Below are 15,327 nucleotides of genomic sequence, written 5' to 3' on the forward strand. Positions count from 1 at the left end.
TTCAATAAAATTTTATAAATGTAAATGACACCAATGATACCAATTCAGGCATGCGTCTTTTGTTTGGTGGACAGCAATGAGCAAATGAGTAAAATCACCCGAGAACATGATGCCCAGGTATATGTGCGACAATAGGACTTTCGTTACTATATTGTATATATAGTGGTGTTCACGTAATTAAAACAACATTTACTATGGCAAACATTTTGATAAATTTTACAGTTTTTTTTTTTTAAATTTTTTATCAGCAAATTTAATGAGTTAAAAAAATATTTTCAAAAAACTGCAGTAAAGTAAAAGATCACACAAGGTTTTAATTATGTGGCCACTTTAAAGGCGATGTTTTTTCATAAAAATCGTTATTTATGGAAAAATTGCATGCAATTATTTTCAATACTCACACTAAATCTCTGGATTTCCTAAATAATACAGAATTTCTAGAAGTGTAGGAATTGGTTTCCCTTTTTTTTTTGAAGTTAAGTGTCCACTGACAAGTTACTTTGCTGAATATTGGGCGAACTTGCTGCAAGAAATTGCCAATGTGCTCACACATTTGTCACGAATTACAGTATAAAATATCTTGTGGCCAAATCAAATTGGTAACATTTTCTATTTAAAAAGAAACAAATTTTCGCACATGAGTTACCGCTCTTTTGTGACTTTTATCTCAAAAGATAGTGGCCATATGGGCGCGGCCACTTAGAGGACTTTCGGAGGCAAAATAAATGTTGAATAAATCAAACGGAGTTATATTTTTTACAATTCACCCTTAACACTTTGTTTAATTTGAATGGTACCAAAAAAATGAGAACCCCGGGTTTTAAAGCCACAAAAGTGTGGTCACTCACGCGATTTCAAATATAAATGATTTTAGACATCATTGCTAATAATAAGAAAACTCTGCGAGTTGTGTGAACATAAGTAAAGCTTTAATTTATTTTAAACTTACATACTAAAATACAAAACATAGCATACTAACTTCTGTGTATGCCGGGATTGTGTGAACATATTGAACAGTAAATTTTCTTTTCGTACATAAGAAATATAAAGCCAAATTTTGATAGTTTAAAAATGCAAATATAAGCGCTTTTAAACTTTCAAATTTTTGCCTGTCTTTTTTTTGCGAAGGATTCTTCTGAGTCACATACGCGACATTTTTGATTTTGCAGTTTTTATTTCAGCAGCATTTTCATTTATAGTCATTAAAATAGTGGTGATCTTTTTTTGTACAAATAATTAAACTTTGGTTTATTTTTTTTTCGGAACTTCTCATACATAGAATTCTCTTTTCACACTGTTCGTATAAATACTCCTCCGATTTTGAACAAAAAAGATTCAGTAAATCTGAGAATAGGTTATAATCCATTATCAGACCATATTTAAAAAAAATTATCTCGGAAACGGCTGAAAAATCAGTATACGAGTTTATGGTACATATGTCCTCCAACCCAAATCATCTAAAAATATTTAAAGTGAAATTATCAGCTGTTGTAACTAAATCAGATCAGAAATTGCGACAGGAGTTCCCAGATGTGAAATCCCATATAATATTACAAAATTTTTAAATTTTATTTTCTAGAACACATATGTATGTACATTTGTAAATTTTTTAAAAGAAATAAAATAGGCAAACTTAATACTCAGCTGTGCTTACGGTCCGACCTCGGTTTAGAATGAGAAAATGTGAAATTAGGTTAGGTTAAAAAATGCTGCCAAAATATCAAATAATATGGGCCTATACCGAAATTGTGACGATATGTTGCAATGCAATGAGAAATGCAATCATAACTCCACCTTATGGTTTAGGCTATTAGGGTATTAAAACCGTTGCATAGGTCATTCGCCATAACCGGACCTACATATATTGAAAGTTGTGTACTGTTTCCCTTGAAAACCATAATTGGCAGACAATTTTGCTAAAATGTGACTAGCACTCTCATCCAACCAAAAATTGGGTTAAACCATTGCATATACCAAAACGAAAACCAGTTAATAAACATTATATTGGAAGATATTCAAAAATATATAAATAAATAAGTAATAATAAAAATATAAAAGTGTACGGTTCCATTTTTTAGGGACTATACACAAACCTGAACCAGTATTGTTTGTTTCAGTAAGGTCTTAAACACATTTGGTTCAAATGTAAAAAAGTTACATGACCATAAAAAATTGTCGGATTGTATCGTTGAATGGGGTTAATTTCCAAACTTGAACAGATTGATAAGTGTTCCGAGCTCGGCAAGTATAAGACACATAGGCAGTGCAAGTTGCTACAAGCCAAAAATGAATTTTCTTGGTACCCGACAACACTCATTTAAAACAAAATTGTTGGTCTATATTGTAACAGCATATATATATATATATATATATATTGTTTACATTCGAACATTACTCTATGTTCTTAAAATGCTAGATTGATAAGTTTAGTAGGGGCTGCGATGCGCCACGTGTTCGATTTTCAATTGTTTACTCTCAATTTCCATAATCCGGAAAATCCCACAATTATCAATTTATTTATATTTGTTTTTCTTTATGGGAATTGCATTTTTCGCGTTACAATTCCATATGCCAATAAATATGGCAATGTTGGAAACTGTATTATCCCAACGTATTCAGCATATTATTACAACAAAAAATTCAGTCATTTTGAAAACACATTGGGCACAATACCAAAACAACAAGGCTGCACTGTAATAAATTTAGTGACCTTAAATGACATGACGACTAATAGTTATTTTACAAAACAAAATTCTCTGCTGATGATAACCGCACTCACCCCAGTTTTAAATCGAAACATGCTTATCACTAATTCATTGTCAAACATTTAAATGTTGAAATTATCTGTGATTGTACGTGTAAAATTTGAAGACAAAAAAAAAACGACGACAAATTCTAATTTCATTCGATTTCTTTACAGAAAAAGTCTCGAAGTATGGCTTTTAAGGTGACCAGCTTTGTGTTGGTCTTAGTGCTGTTGGCCGTCGGCACCCAAGGACAGGGATTGTCTTTGGAGGATTTAATTAACAATGTCTTTACCCCCAAGCCAGACACATCAACATCGACTGTTTTCCAACCAACACCGGCACCTGTTACCCAAGTGACCCCAACACAAGCCAATAGAGTAGATACCAGTTCATCCAGTGGCGGCGCATACAAATCTTGTGGCCTTGACAAGGAATGTGTTCCGCGCCATCTGTGTGTGGATGGTGCCATTAGCACATCTGGTGAGGGTTTCATTGATATTCGCATTGACGATTCCGTCTGTGCGTACAATGAACTCTGCTGTGATCTGCCAAACAAGGTAAGCTAGTTGCTTGACAACCTACTCGTCCTCCTCGGCCTTGGTGTTGTACTGAATAAGTACCAATATCTTGTTTTTGTTGTTGTTTTTAGAGAGACCAACCTGTGATTCCCCCTCTACCACCTGTAGTGCATGGTGGTTGTGGTTGGCGCAACAAGGATGGTGTAGGATACAGAATTACCGGTGATAATGACAATGAATCTCAATTCGCTGAATTCCCTTGGATGGTGGCAATTCTGCGCACAGAGGATGCTGCCGGTGAAATTATCCATTTGTATGACTGTGGCGGCTCATTGATTGCCAACAATGTGGTCTTGACTGCCTCTCACTGTGTCATTAACCGCGAAGCCAATCAGTTAGTCGTACGTGGCGGTGAATGGGATACCCAGAACACAAATGAGATTTTGCCCCATGTGGACAAGCGTGTGCGTGAAATCATAAGACACGAAAAGTATAACAAGGGTGCCCTCTACAACGATGTGGCTCTGCTCATTCTTGAGGAGCCATTCGAATGGCAAGAAAACATTCGTCCCATCTGCCTGCCCGAGCCCAATGCTAACTTTGATTACAGCCGCTGCTATGCTACCGGATGGGGTAAGGATAAATTTAACCGCGATGGCCAATACCAGGTGATTTTGAAGAAAATCGATTTGCCCGTTGTGCCAAACGACAGGTGCCAAGCCAATTTGAGGCAGACTCGTTTGGGCATGTACTTTAATTTGCACGAAAGTTTCATCTGTGCTGGCGGAGAGAAGGGAAAAGATACCTGCAAGGGCGATGGCGGCTCTCCGTTGGTTTGTCCCATTCCCGGCAATAATGATCGTTACTACCAGGCTGGTATTGTGGCATGGGGTGTCGGTTGTGCAGAAGAAAATATTCCCGGTGTATATGCAAATGTACCCTATTTGCGTCCATGGATTTCGGAGAAACTTTCTGCCCGCGGTATTCCATTCGGAGATTTCACTCCCTAAGTGCATTTATATGATATGAAATTCATTTGTAATACTCGAGCGGATAATATGTCTAAAATAAATAAAAACTATATTTTTAAAAGTCCAAGTCAAATTAAAAATAAATTACGATGACTGAAAATTGTCATTCATGGTATGATTGAGCTGCATGCACATTAGAATCTTCATCTACTGGATTTACTTAATACAGTACAATCTAAATGTACTAAGATACCAAAATTACATTTGGCAATTTATACAAAAAATAACAAATTCTGTAAAATCAATCTAAATAGGGATCAAGTCGTCTAATGGAACGATACGATGCATCTTCCGATATGATCTAGATTTATTAGAATTTTGTTTTGTGCGAAGTTTGGGTCAATTTGAAATGTGGAACTTTTTTAGTGAGGTATTAGAAGGAAGGAACACATTAAATATTCCTGCTGAGTCATTCTACAAAAATCAAATATGTCATATCGGACTTGACACGAGTGTTACGCATATTAAAAGCGCCCATGTTTTGGACTCGTCCTTATAAAAAGGTCCCTCTTTTTTATAGTGGTCCGAGAGTTATGATGCGCACAAGAGTTATGATGCGCACAATCTAGCCAGACAGGAGTTTCTCAGACTAATAGACGTTACAGCATTAAGACTGAGGTTATTAAAATAGAGTTTATCTGTATAAGGCATTTTCTATGAGTATTCTGATCATAGAAAATTTATAAATATTGAATTGGAATGAGCTTTTTAAAAAATGTTTTATTGCAACTTCTAAAATAGAAACCAGTGAGCGGAGCAGTATAGTCGGACGGGGCCGACCATACGATACCCTACACAACTACCACGGATGTTAATTCCGATCCTGAGCAATATTTCGTGATATTTGCATCCTCTTGCCCGATTAGAGGTAAACAGCACCTCTTCCTCATACTGACATATTTTCCGAATATTACGAGTATTCAGTATACCTATTGTCCAGATTCCCTTCACCGTGGGTAGGTTGTGATGTTCGGCTTTCATTTGTGGTCTATAGATTGACTCGAAAATACCTCATGGATAATCAGCGCTATAGTTCCGATCTCTAGAGTGATAATGGGTTACTAAATAATATACGAATACGGAGATACCTGTAAATATTTAGGTGTAACTCCCACATCCGAGCACATACAACAATATAAATGATATTAATTTGAAGGTCAACCACTCATCTGGATATAATATCAACTTCTCGGGTATATGTCCTTCAGGGGTAAATATATACGCTATAGAATACAAATTTTGTCATTTTTCACACAGAAGTCAGGGTCCATTTGACCCGCTAAATATTGACCGCAGGCATGTTGAAAACAGGCATGCTTATTCTTTGGCCTGATCTCCTTCTCCATGTAAAATTTCATGATGTTCGTGTCATTATTGCGGCCTCAGAAGCGACGAGAAAAACCGACAAAAATTTAGTATTTGGTCCAAATTTCGTGAAGATTGGTCCATAACTGTGGCCTGTATCGTGTTTACAAATTATAATGGACAGACGGACGGACGGACGGACACACATTTTAATTGATTTTAATTGTGGTTCCTATGATATTTTAAATGTTGTCCTCCTTAGCCTCCATAGGTTGCACAATAACAGTTGTATACCAGTGAAGAATATATTGTAACTTGTATGGAATAAACCCCGCAACTACAAACAAATCTGCTCTTAAAAAGGGATGTTGTAGGCGGTGACAAAGGTCGAACCTTGATACGATACGTTGGAATTAAATTCGTAGATGGAATTTCGCTATGACATCGATATAAATACTAGAGTAACTTCGGATAATGTGGACTATGCGTCTAATGTGGACCACCCCCCATATCTATGAAAATGCTTGAAATATGTCAATGCCGCCTGATAAATGTTTTCATAATTAGTGAAAACAAACATCAAACTTGGTATTTAATAAATAAAAAATTGAAGATCTAGTAGTAGAAAATGGAGCTCTGATTGTAAAAGTGTGATTTGAGCAATTTTTAGCACAACAGTCGAATGTTTTTTGCAAAATAGTCAAACACTTTGTTGTTCTCGAATATAAAGAAGTTATGTGGTTGTTCTGTTTTCATTAACAAAAATATTCGTTTAGCTGTAATTACAATCGGTGATTTTTGATTTTTATTCATTTTTGAAGCCGATAATTATTTTTAAATGAAAATATTCAACGTCGGGTAATGTAGACCTCTATTAAAAAAGTGGGACCTTTTTATAAGGACGAGTCCAAAGCATGGGCGCATTTAATATGCGAGCAGGTATTCTATTATCTGAAATGATATCATCTCAATATGCGACATTGCAGGTGCTTTAGTTGGTTATTGAGGCAAGGACCTTCAAAATATCGCAAATGGAGAGGTACCCTTAAATGGGGGCTATTCCAAAACATGAATCCATATATTTTTGCATTCATTGTTATCCAAGAGTGCCATAAATTGAAACTTATCACAACCAATTCACAACCTTTAACTTACTGATCCTCATTACCCACACATACTGGTCCACATTACCCCGCCAAGTTATTTGTATTTGCAGTTTAGAGTTTTTTTTTTTAATTTAATGCAATAACATTTTTATAGACAAATATGTTAATATTTGATCTGGAATATAATTAGACAATAAAACTAATATATTGTGAAAACATTTGTTTTTATTTCTTACCGTTGATACGCCCACAATATCAAAAAAAATGAACCTTTTAATAGTAAAGCTAGGATCATTTCAAAATCGCTCTTCGAGCACAAAAAAAGTTCCGTTCCAGAAACTAAAATAATCTACTAATTTTAAAAGTTTTGCAACTTATACTCGAAAACCGGTCCTGAACCCACAAAACCGGTGAACCTTTCAACCAAATTTAATTTGTAAACTTTTTACTCGAGAAATTTGGTCGAGTAAAAATGGCAACCAGAAATGATTGGCCGTTGTGTTGATTTTAAAGTATTCCCATCTAATTTTGACTTTTTTACTAGATTTGCGACTCCGAACTTTTTTGTTGTCTTCTTGAATTCTACACACTTTTTGTTTTAAAAGAGCTAGGGGGTTTCTTCAAGCATAATACGCTTTCAGATTGTGGCGGTCCCGATCGTTTCAAGATTTTCAAGTTGGAAAATGTGTCATCGTGTAATCAATACGAACGTTTCATTTTTTATTTTGATGTTAGATATCATGAAATAATCGTAATAAAAAACTATTTTGAAATTACATCATAGAGTTGTTTTTATTCTATGTTTTTTTTTTATTTATTTCTGTTTCATTATTAAATTAATGTTAATGTTAATTCAATTATGTCTTATAAACTAGTTGGTGTTCTTTTTGCCAGAGATGTTTGACTCTTAGCATTTCTTATAAATAAAACATTTTCATATATAATTGTTTAAGTGTTACATATTATTATATATATTTATTTTGTATTTGCCCATGTGTATAATTTGGATGCAAAGATCGTCCACTGTTTATTTATGAACAAATATATTTCCAAATCAAAATTTATTAGAAAAAAAGAGAACAAAAATGAATTATAATGTGTATACTATTCATAAAATACATATGTACATAATTCAAAATATGTTTGCCAATAATTAAACATAGTTTCAATACATCCAATTGTAACGACAATTAGATTACGCTTAGATTTTAGTTCAATTACATCTCATAACTAAAATGTGTACATTTTTGCATAATTGTAAATATTAAATTAAAGAAATTTGTATTTAGTATTTTAATATGAGTTGCATGTTTTTTGTTTTGCTTTTTTTATTAATGAACGTTTCAATGTTTGTGGTAATCATAATTACTGAGGAATATAATTTTTATGAATTGCTTTAGTTAAACACATTCATAAATTTAAAATATATATTTTTGATATATTTATTTTATTCGGCAACGGTAATGAGATTCATCATTCATTTATACAAGCATAATAAACATTAATTAACGATTAAGAACAAAAACAACAAATAACAAAATCTATTTACACACGAACATTATGAGGTTAAACATTGATTTACAAATGTTCGGAAATCAATAAATTATGAAGAGGATTACAAATGGAAGCACAGTTAAATTTCTAACAGCATACCTAAGAATACCAAACAAATTCCAAATGAATGCAGCGACATCCGCTAGTCGCACTGCTTGACTATAGCACATTTGTCACGCTTTCAACTGGCATATTGTTTGACATTCGAAAATATGCCACATATTATATACTTATTTTAAATTTTCTTATTTTTTGCCGTAGTTGTCGTTTCTATTCTACATATGTATATGTATTTTTTTTTATTTTTTCAAAAATGACTTTTAAAATTAAGAAATATGTTAGTATGTTTAGCAGAAAGTACTTAAATATTAGACTTAAATTTGATTGTTTATAAACTATCTATCAAGGCAATATTTGATTGATATAAAATGTCTCATTTTTCGATTTAAATATATATATATATATATATATTTGAATTTTACAATTTTGTGTTAATGAATATTAATTTTCTTTTAATATACATATGTGTGTATGTATGTCAACATTGAAGCGTTTTTTGTTTGTTTATTAATGTTTTCATATTTTTATAGTAATATTGTTGCTTAGTTATTGTTTTTTTTTATTATTGCAATAAAATATAATAATATCAATAGATTTCAGTATTGAATAGGTTAAATTTTATTTCTAACATACAGACATGTAAGTAAACTTATGCATATGGAGATGATAGTGATGGTGATAATCACGATGGCGTAATGGGATCCATGAAAATCAATCCAGTAATGGATACGCATCACATTGCTTTATTCGGTTTCTCCTCCTGAAAAAAAATGTTTTTCTTCCTGCAGATAACATGGGCACTGACTGTATTGAAATTCGTTTTTCATAAACTTTCAAATCGAATGTTTAATTTATTAAAAAAAGCATGTTTAATTAGGGATTTTTTTTTATTATAACGAACACGACGACAAGTTTTTTTTTTCAAGACCATTCGAATAATTTACTATAAATTGTTACTAACACATTGATGATTACCATTCGAAAAACGTTGATATTCTGTGCGTAATAGTTGCAGAAAATAAATATCTAGAACACTATGGGTCAATAAATTCAAACATAAAAATCCGGTATTACATTTTTTAATTTAATTTGATAAATTCATTTCAAATTTAAAACAATTTGCTTAGTTTGTACACATATCTATAAATGCACTTGGAAGTAATTATGAATACCTCCAGCTTAATTAATATATTAATTTAAAAATATGTTATTTGTCATTAGAATGTTTATTACAATTGAAAACATTTTAGTTACAAATAAAATATTTTATAAATGAACTCATTTCCGAATAAACTCGTTTTTCTTTGTATCCAAGCACTATTAATTGTACATGGAATTACTTAGGGGAATTGGAATGGAGTAATTGTTCCATAAACCATATTTTGGTTGTTTTCCCAATTTGGGATGCTATTTTTCACTTGGCCTTTGAATTGTTGAAATGACCTTTCTTTAAAAAAATGATGACCATACCAAAACGATATCTTTTAAAACGCAATGATGAGATTAAAACCAAAACTTTAATTTGTCACTTGCGAAAGAACTTCAGTAAATATTTGCTGAAGCCTTTAAAGCGTTTTCCAATTTTATTCTTACAGTCCTTTTTATAACTCCCGATAGCTTTCTTCTCTTTTCTATTGCCAAATGAGTTTGTTCACTACTCTAAATTAATTTATTTCTGTAGATTATAATAAATTTAGAAAAAAACCTTAAAGCAAATTACAAAATAAAATGAAATGAAATGAAACGCAGACTTCCTCTGCAAATTCTACCGTAACAATAATTACTCTTATTTTCCATTTATTCATATTATTTTTATTTATTGATATCATAATACGTGTAACGTGGACCTTTTGTGTACAATGTTGTTGATCATTGTACAAAAAAAAGCCCCACGTTAATTTTACTTTCGGTATTGCAATTTGTTTTAAGTAAAGAAATAGAAAATTCAAATAAAGCTCAATAAAAATTTGTCTATATCCAGATTCAGATTTTGTTAATGTTTTTTGTTTTATAATATAAATACTCTTATACCAATTGCCCCTAAATGTATGCAAAGGTATACAACATTTAAAAATTGTGTAACACAGGGTGCCTCAACTATAGCAGATGAATGATAGATAATTTTTGAAAATTTAAATGTAAAATCGAACATTTTCACAATGTGAAAAATCAAATTGTTGCTAAAGCATAATAAACAATACCCTGATACAATCTGAAGGCGCGTTCAGGCTAAGTCTTCTAAATCGACTCGATTTGTTAATCGAGGTACCAAAAAGTAGTAGTAAAAAAAAACACATTTGATTTGTCAGCTGTTATTTGTTAATGTATACATACGCATTTCATGGGTATCAGTATTTCTGTGGGTATCAGAATTTCTGTGGCAATTTTTCAATCAATATTTTCAATATGTTGATGGGACTCCCCATTAGATCAAAAATGCATAAAATAATGCATAAATAATAATATTAATTATAAAACTAGCGGGCCGGCAAACGTTGTCTTGCCTAGCAATATAGTTGATGTATAATGCGAAGTGTTGTGTTTATAAGTTCAAAGACATTAACCAACGGTTAGGAGAAGATTTGATATTTCTCGCGTCAACATGTTCATATCAACATGTCCCTATTATTATTATTTTCAAGAAAATAATCTAGGGCATGAATCTTAGAATCAGAACTCTATTCCGACTGTCTTCTGATTTTCATCCTTGCATTTGTCCCAAAATTTACGTGGATTTTATAGAAAACAGTGTACATACAATGATCGCGTGTACATTCAATGATATATTCTCAATTATTTTTTGTATTCTCACAAAAAAGTTTCAATACAATATCAATCCAATTGAAAAAAAGAAAAATATTTTGAAAATGTTCAATAATTGTCAAATGAAGGTTTATTGGATTGACTCGCTACCAATTCTAGCCCAAAATATCTCAAAAATCAACTACGACGTGGTGCAATCAAAAATAGCTTGATAAAAAATTCCTGGAAATGCAACTATGCTTCATAATATTCTTTTTTTGCAAATTTTCCGTGGTTTTCGATTTTTTCTCACCTTTTAAACTTTCTAGACTAAGATCAGAAAAATCCGTTCAGCCGTTCTCGAGTTTATGTACATATACATATGTATATACAATAGCTTTTTCAAGGCAATGACAATCCAATTGAGAATATTCCATAAATGACAATTACTTAAATATGTCCAAGAAGAACTACGAAGAGATGAAATCATAAAGGTGCGATATAAAATGTGTGGAAATTCTAATATCCTTCAAAATATATTTTGCAACATTTTCGCGGATTTTTCTCAAAATTTTCTTTCATTAAAACCTTTCCACTTCAATTACAAATAACTAACAGAAATTTTAAGTCAACTCGGTCCAGCCGTTTTTTTTTTAAATAATTTTTGCAAGATTATCGCGGATTTTTCTTAAAAATTTCTTTCACAAAAACCTTCCCACTGCAATTACCGACAACTGAAAGAAACTTGGAGTCAAATCGGTCCAGCCGTTCTCAATTGATGAATTAGTATACAATTTTTGGCACCATTTTTATATATATAGATTATAAATTCTCAATTTTCCTTCAGTTGCTATATAGACAACTATTTTGAATTGTATCGTATTTTCGAGCATTTTGTATGACAAATCCAGGTAAATTGTGCCCGATTTAATTGCTAAATCCCGATAATGGACTTTATCACGATAAAGTAATAGGTCACCTGTAGGTAAATGCAACTCAAGGTTTGAATAAATTTAAAAAAGTATTAAATATGGACGTATGTGTATAGTTTACCATTTAATAATGAGGATTTGAATAATCCGACAGAGAAAACATGTTAAAACGGCATATACATTAGAACTTTTTACCGGGTTAACCTACTTTATGAGGATTTATTTGACATATATACAAAGGAAATGACGATTGAAACCCACTGGGTTAATGAAATCCGGTTAAATGTAAACGTACTATAAGTCTTATAAAATTACAACTTTTTATCGATTACTGTAAATTGTTGATTGTCCCGTTGTTCATCGTTCCCAAGAAACTCTTTAATCAATATAATCGGATTCGGAAGAGGAAATTCGTAAATTTTGATCCGAACACAATGAACGGAAGGAAACAAACATACATTTTTTATGATAATCGGTCAATATTTAGCAGATCAAATGGACCCAGATTTTTGTGTGAAAAATTCACGAAGTACGAAGAAAAAGTAGACAGTTTTTATAATGATCGGTCAATATTTAGGCGGTCAAATAATACATTTCTGTGTAAAAAAGGAAATTTTGAATCTTATGATTTAAAAGTTCAGGAGAGTGAAAATATCGAAAAATGGCCGGGCTCGAAATGATAATCGTCAATATTTAGCGGATCAAATGGACCCAGATTTGTGTGTGAAACATTGCAAAATTTGCATTCTATGTCGTATATATTTACTCCGGAAGTACATAGACCGGAGAAGTTGACAGTTTTTATAATGATCGGTCAATATTTAGGCGGTATAATAATACATTTGTGTAAAATAAAAAAAAAATTGAATCTTATGATTTAAATGTTCAGGAGAGTGCAAATATCGAAAAATCGTCAGGCTCGGAGTATAGATCTGAAGAAAGTTGGACTAGTGGTAGTTGTGTAGGGAACCATATGGTCGGCACTGTACGACTATACTGCTCCGGAATAATTGAGGCAATAAAATGAGAGAATAGTTATTATTTAAAAAGCATTTTTTTCAATATCAAAAACAAAGTTGAGCATAACGTTTACAGTGGCTTTATGTGTATTCCCCACATTTTAGGCGATATTTTTTAAGTCGCTTATTATGAAATGTCAAATTAAAAAGGAATGCTATTGTCCAAAATGTATGCGTTATTTACAACAACTAATTGTATTACAAAAACAACATTATTGTTATAGAAAATAAATTGTCAATGCCTGAAATTGAATTTTAGATCATAGATTTTTTTCTGAAAATATATATAAAAACCTTAAGCAAATCCCCTAAATAAACAAACTTTTGTATTATCGCGATAAAATGGCACAATTTAAAATGCATCTCTTATTTTTTCTAGTACGCTTTGGGACCAATTTCGAATGAGCGCATTGAAAATATTAGTTCCGTTCCAGAACCTAAAATAATTTACTAATTTTACAAGTTTTGCAACTTTTTACTCGAAAACCGTTCCTGAACACACAAAACTGGTAAAACATTGAATCAAATTTAAGAGAGCACAAAACAAAATGGCGTTCTCTTTGTAAACTTTTTACTCGAGAAATTTGGCCGAGTAAAAATGGTAAACAGGAATGCCTACTTCAGATTGGCTGTTATGTTGATTTTGAAGTATTGCCATCTAATTTTGGCATATTTACTAGATTTGTGTTCGCTTTTCAAATTATTTTGTACTCTGAGAGCGATTTTGAAATGTTCCCCTTTTACTAGCTTCACTATTAAAAAAGTACTGGAACAGAACAATTATTTGAAGTGAAGACCCTAAAAAAGTAAACAACAGACTGATCACTCCTTATATAAATGTACCTCGTCAGAGACCTATTCTTGTTTTGTCCTTCTCCTTTATTCATTACGCAAACGTTACTTCTGACAGAATTACCAAAAATCTTGAAACTTTTTGGCTAATATAATTCGAAAAGATTTTCTACCACTCTCGTGGATAAAATAAGGATATAATGTAAATATTCGATTGTTCTAGGATGACCCAAAATGCCTTAAATGAATTTGACATGTTATGAGTGATGTTTTAATTGTATTTTATTATAATTCTTGTTGTTGTTTTTTGTTATTTAAGGGTTTCTTTTAATAAATAAATTTCATAAAATTGATTTGTTTTCTTTTTTTTTTGGTTTTGTTTTTCAAATTTAACCTAAGCTCTAATTGCGAATTTCACAACCATATGGCTTTAATGTATAATACAACTTGGATAATTACACTTTTGTTTTACTTCGTTTGATGAATTGATGATTGTTGGATGATTAAATTTCATAATAAAAATATTAGTAGCAATTAAAATTATAGAAAAGAAAACAATCCAAAGTTTAACAATATAAACGACTAGAAAACTCTTCTTTCCAAATATACAAGTTATGACTAAATATTTTCATTTTCATTGTTTTTGTAATTGCATTTATCTATTTTACAATTAGTTCTTATTGTTTACGGCTATTTCTTATTGCAGATAATTATTAATAAATGGTAATCTAATGAATTTATATACTTATTTTACAATTAATGGAGGACGATGATGGAGGACGAGACTATATGGATGACTTCATCAGTGGGAAATAATGAAAGGGAAATTTAGTGGATTTATTTACGCGAAAGTAAGATATGGGATGTTTTAACAATGTGGTATAAATCACTTTGTAAAGTATTCGACATATATGTGGTTATTTTAATTACCGTTAAAATCGCTTATAACGACTTATCCAAGGGTCCCGAGAAAAGTTCTGACATTTATTTGATATCGCTTATAACGACATCGAGCTTATAGCGACAAATTTCGCTGGTCCCTTGACCGTCTTTATAAGCGATTTCGACTGTAAAGCATAAAGCTTATTAAAACATCCACACTAAAAATGTCGAGTATGCATTTGATGGAATTAACGAATGATGACATGAGTACGAGAATAAAACACACATTTATACACAAATGATATGTCAATGGGCTAATAACAACGGTACGACAATGAATTTTGTTTCTCTTTTCCTTTTTACTAATAATAAATACCTATTATTATTTTTTTTTAATATTTAATTTGAACTAACTGTAAATGTAGAATATCATAGGTTAGTATATAGTATATATATAAATTGATTTATTATATATAAATGTATATATATATAGGTATATGCATATATTTAGTTATAGAATTCTTAGCATTTGGTATCAAGTAAAAATCGTTTTTAAAATCGCGTTGTATCTGTTTTAAGAATATCGAAATATTGCAACATTGTTTCTGTGTGTTTTCCTTGTCTGTGGCTGTGTCTGTG

The 15,327-nt window shown here is 31.5% G+C and overlaps 1 protein-coding gene across 1 annotated transcript; it reads left to right on the forward strand.

Annotated features, from left to right (window-relative positions):
- Window positions 1-24: 24 nt before the first annotated feature.
- On the forward strand, window positions 25-4,278 carry LOC133329065 (phenoloxidase-activating factor 2). Its single transcript, XM_061537563.1, has 3 exons — window positions 25-117; window positions 2,921-3,304; window positions 3,397-4,278. Exons 1-3 carry the CDS (start codon window positions 25-27, stop codon window positions 4,273-4,275), a joined length of 1,356 nt encoding a protein of 451 aa, XP_061393547.1. The 3' UTR covers window positions 4,276-4,278.
- Window positions 4,279-15,327: the final 11,049 nt, after the last annotated feature.

This window comes from Musca vetustissima, unplaced genomic scaffold, assembly GCF_032173495.1.
Source record: "Musca vetustissima isolate MV318-11 ecotype Yass unplaced genomic scaffold, APGP_CSIRO_Mvet_v1 utg16045, whole genome shotgun sequence".
NCBI classification, from domain to species: Eukaryota; Metazoa; Arthropoda; class Insecta; order Diptera; family Muscidae; genus Musca; species Musca vetustissima.

What these genes read in the sequence shown, in the direction of transcription:
- LOC133329065 (XM_061537563.1), top strand. Translation starts at nt 25, where the DNA reads ATGACACCAATGATACCAATTCAGGCATGCGTCTTTTGTTTGGTGGAC. An exon ending in CCCGAGAACATGATGCCCAG is followed by an intron (nt 118 to 2,920) that starts GTATATGTGCGA and finishes ATTTCTTTACAG; the next exon opens with AAAAAGTCTCGAAGTATGGC. An exon ending in GCTGTGATCTGCCAAACAAG is followed by an intron (nt 3,305 to 3,396) that starts GTAAGCTAGTTG and finishes TGTTGTTTTTAG; the next exon opens with AGAGACCAACCTGTGATTCC.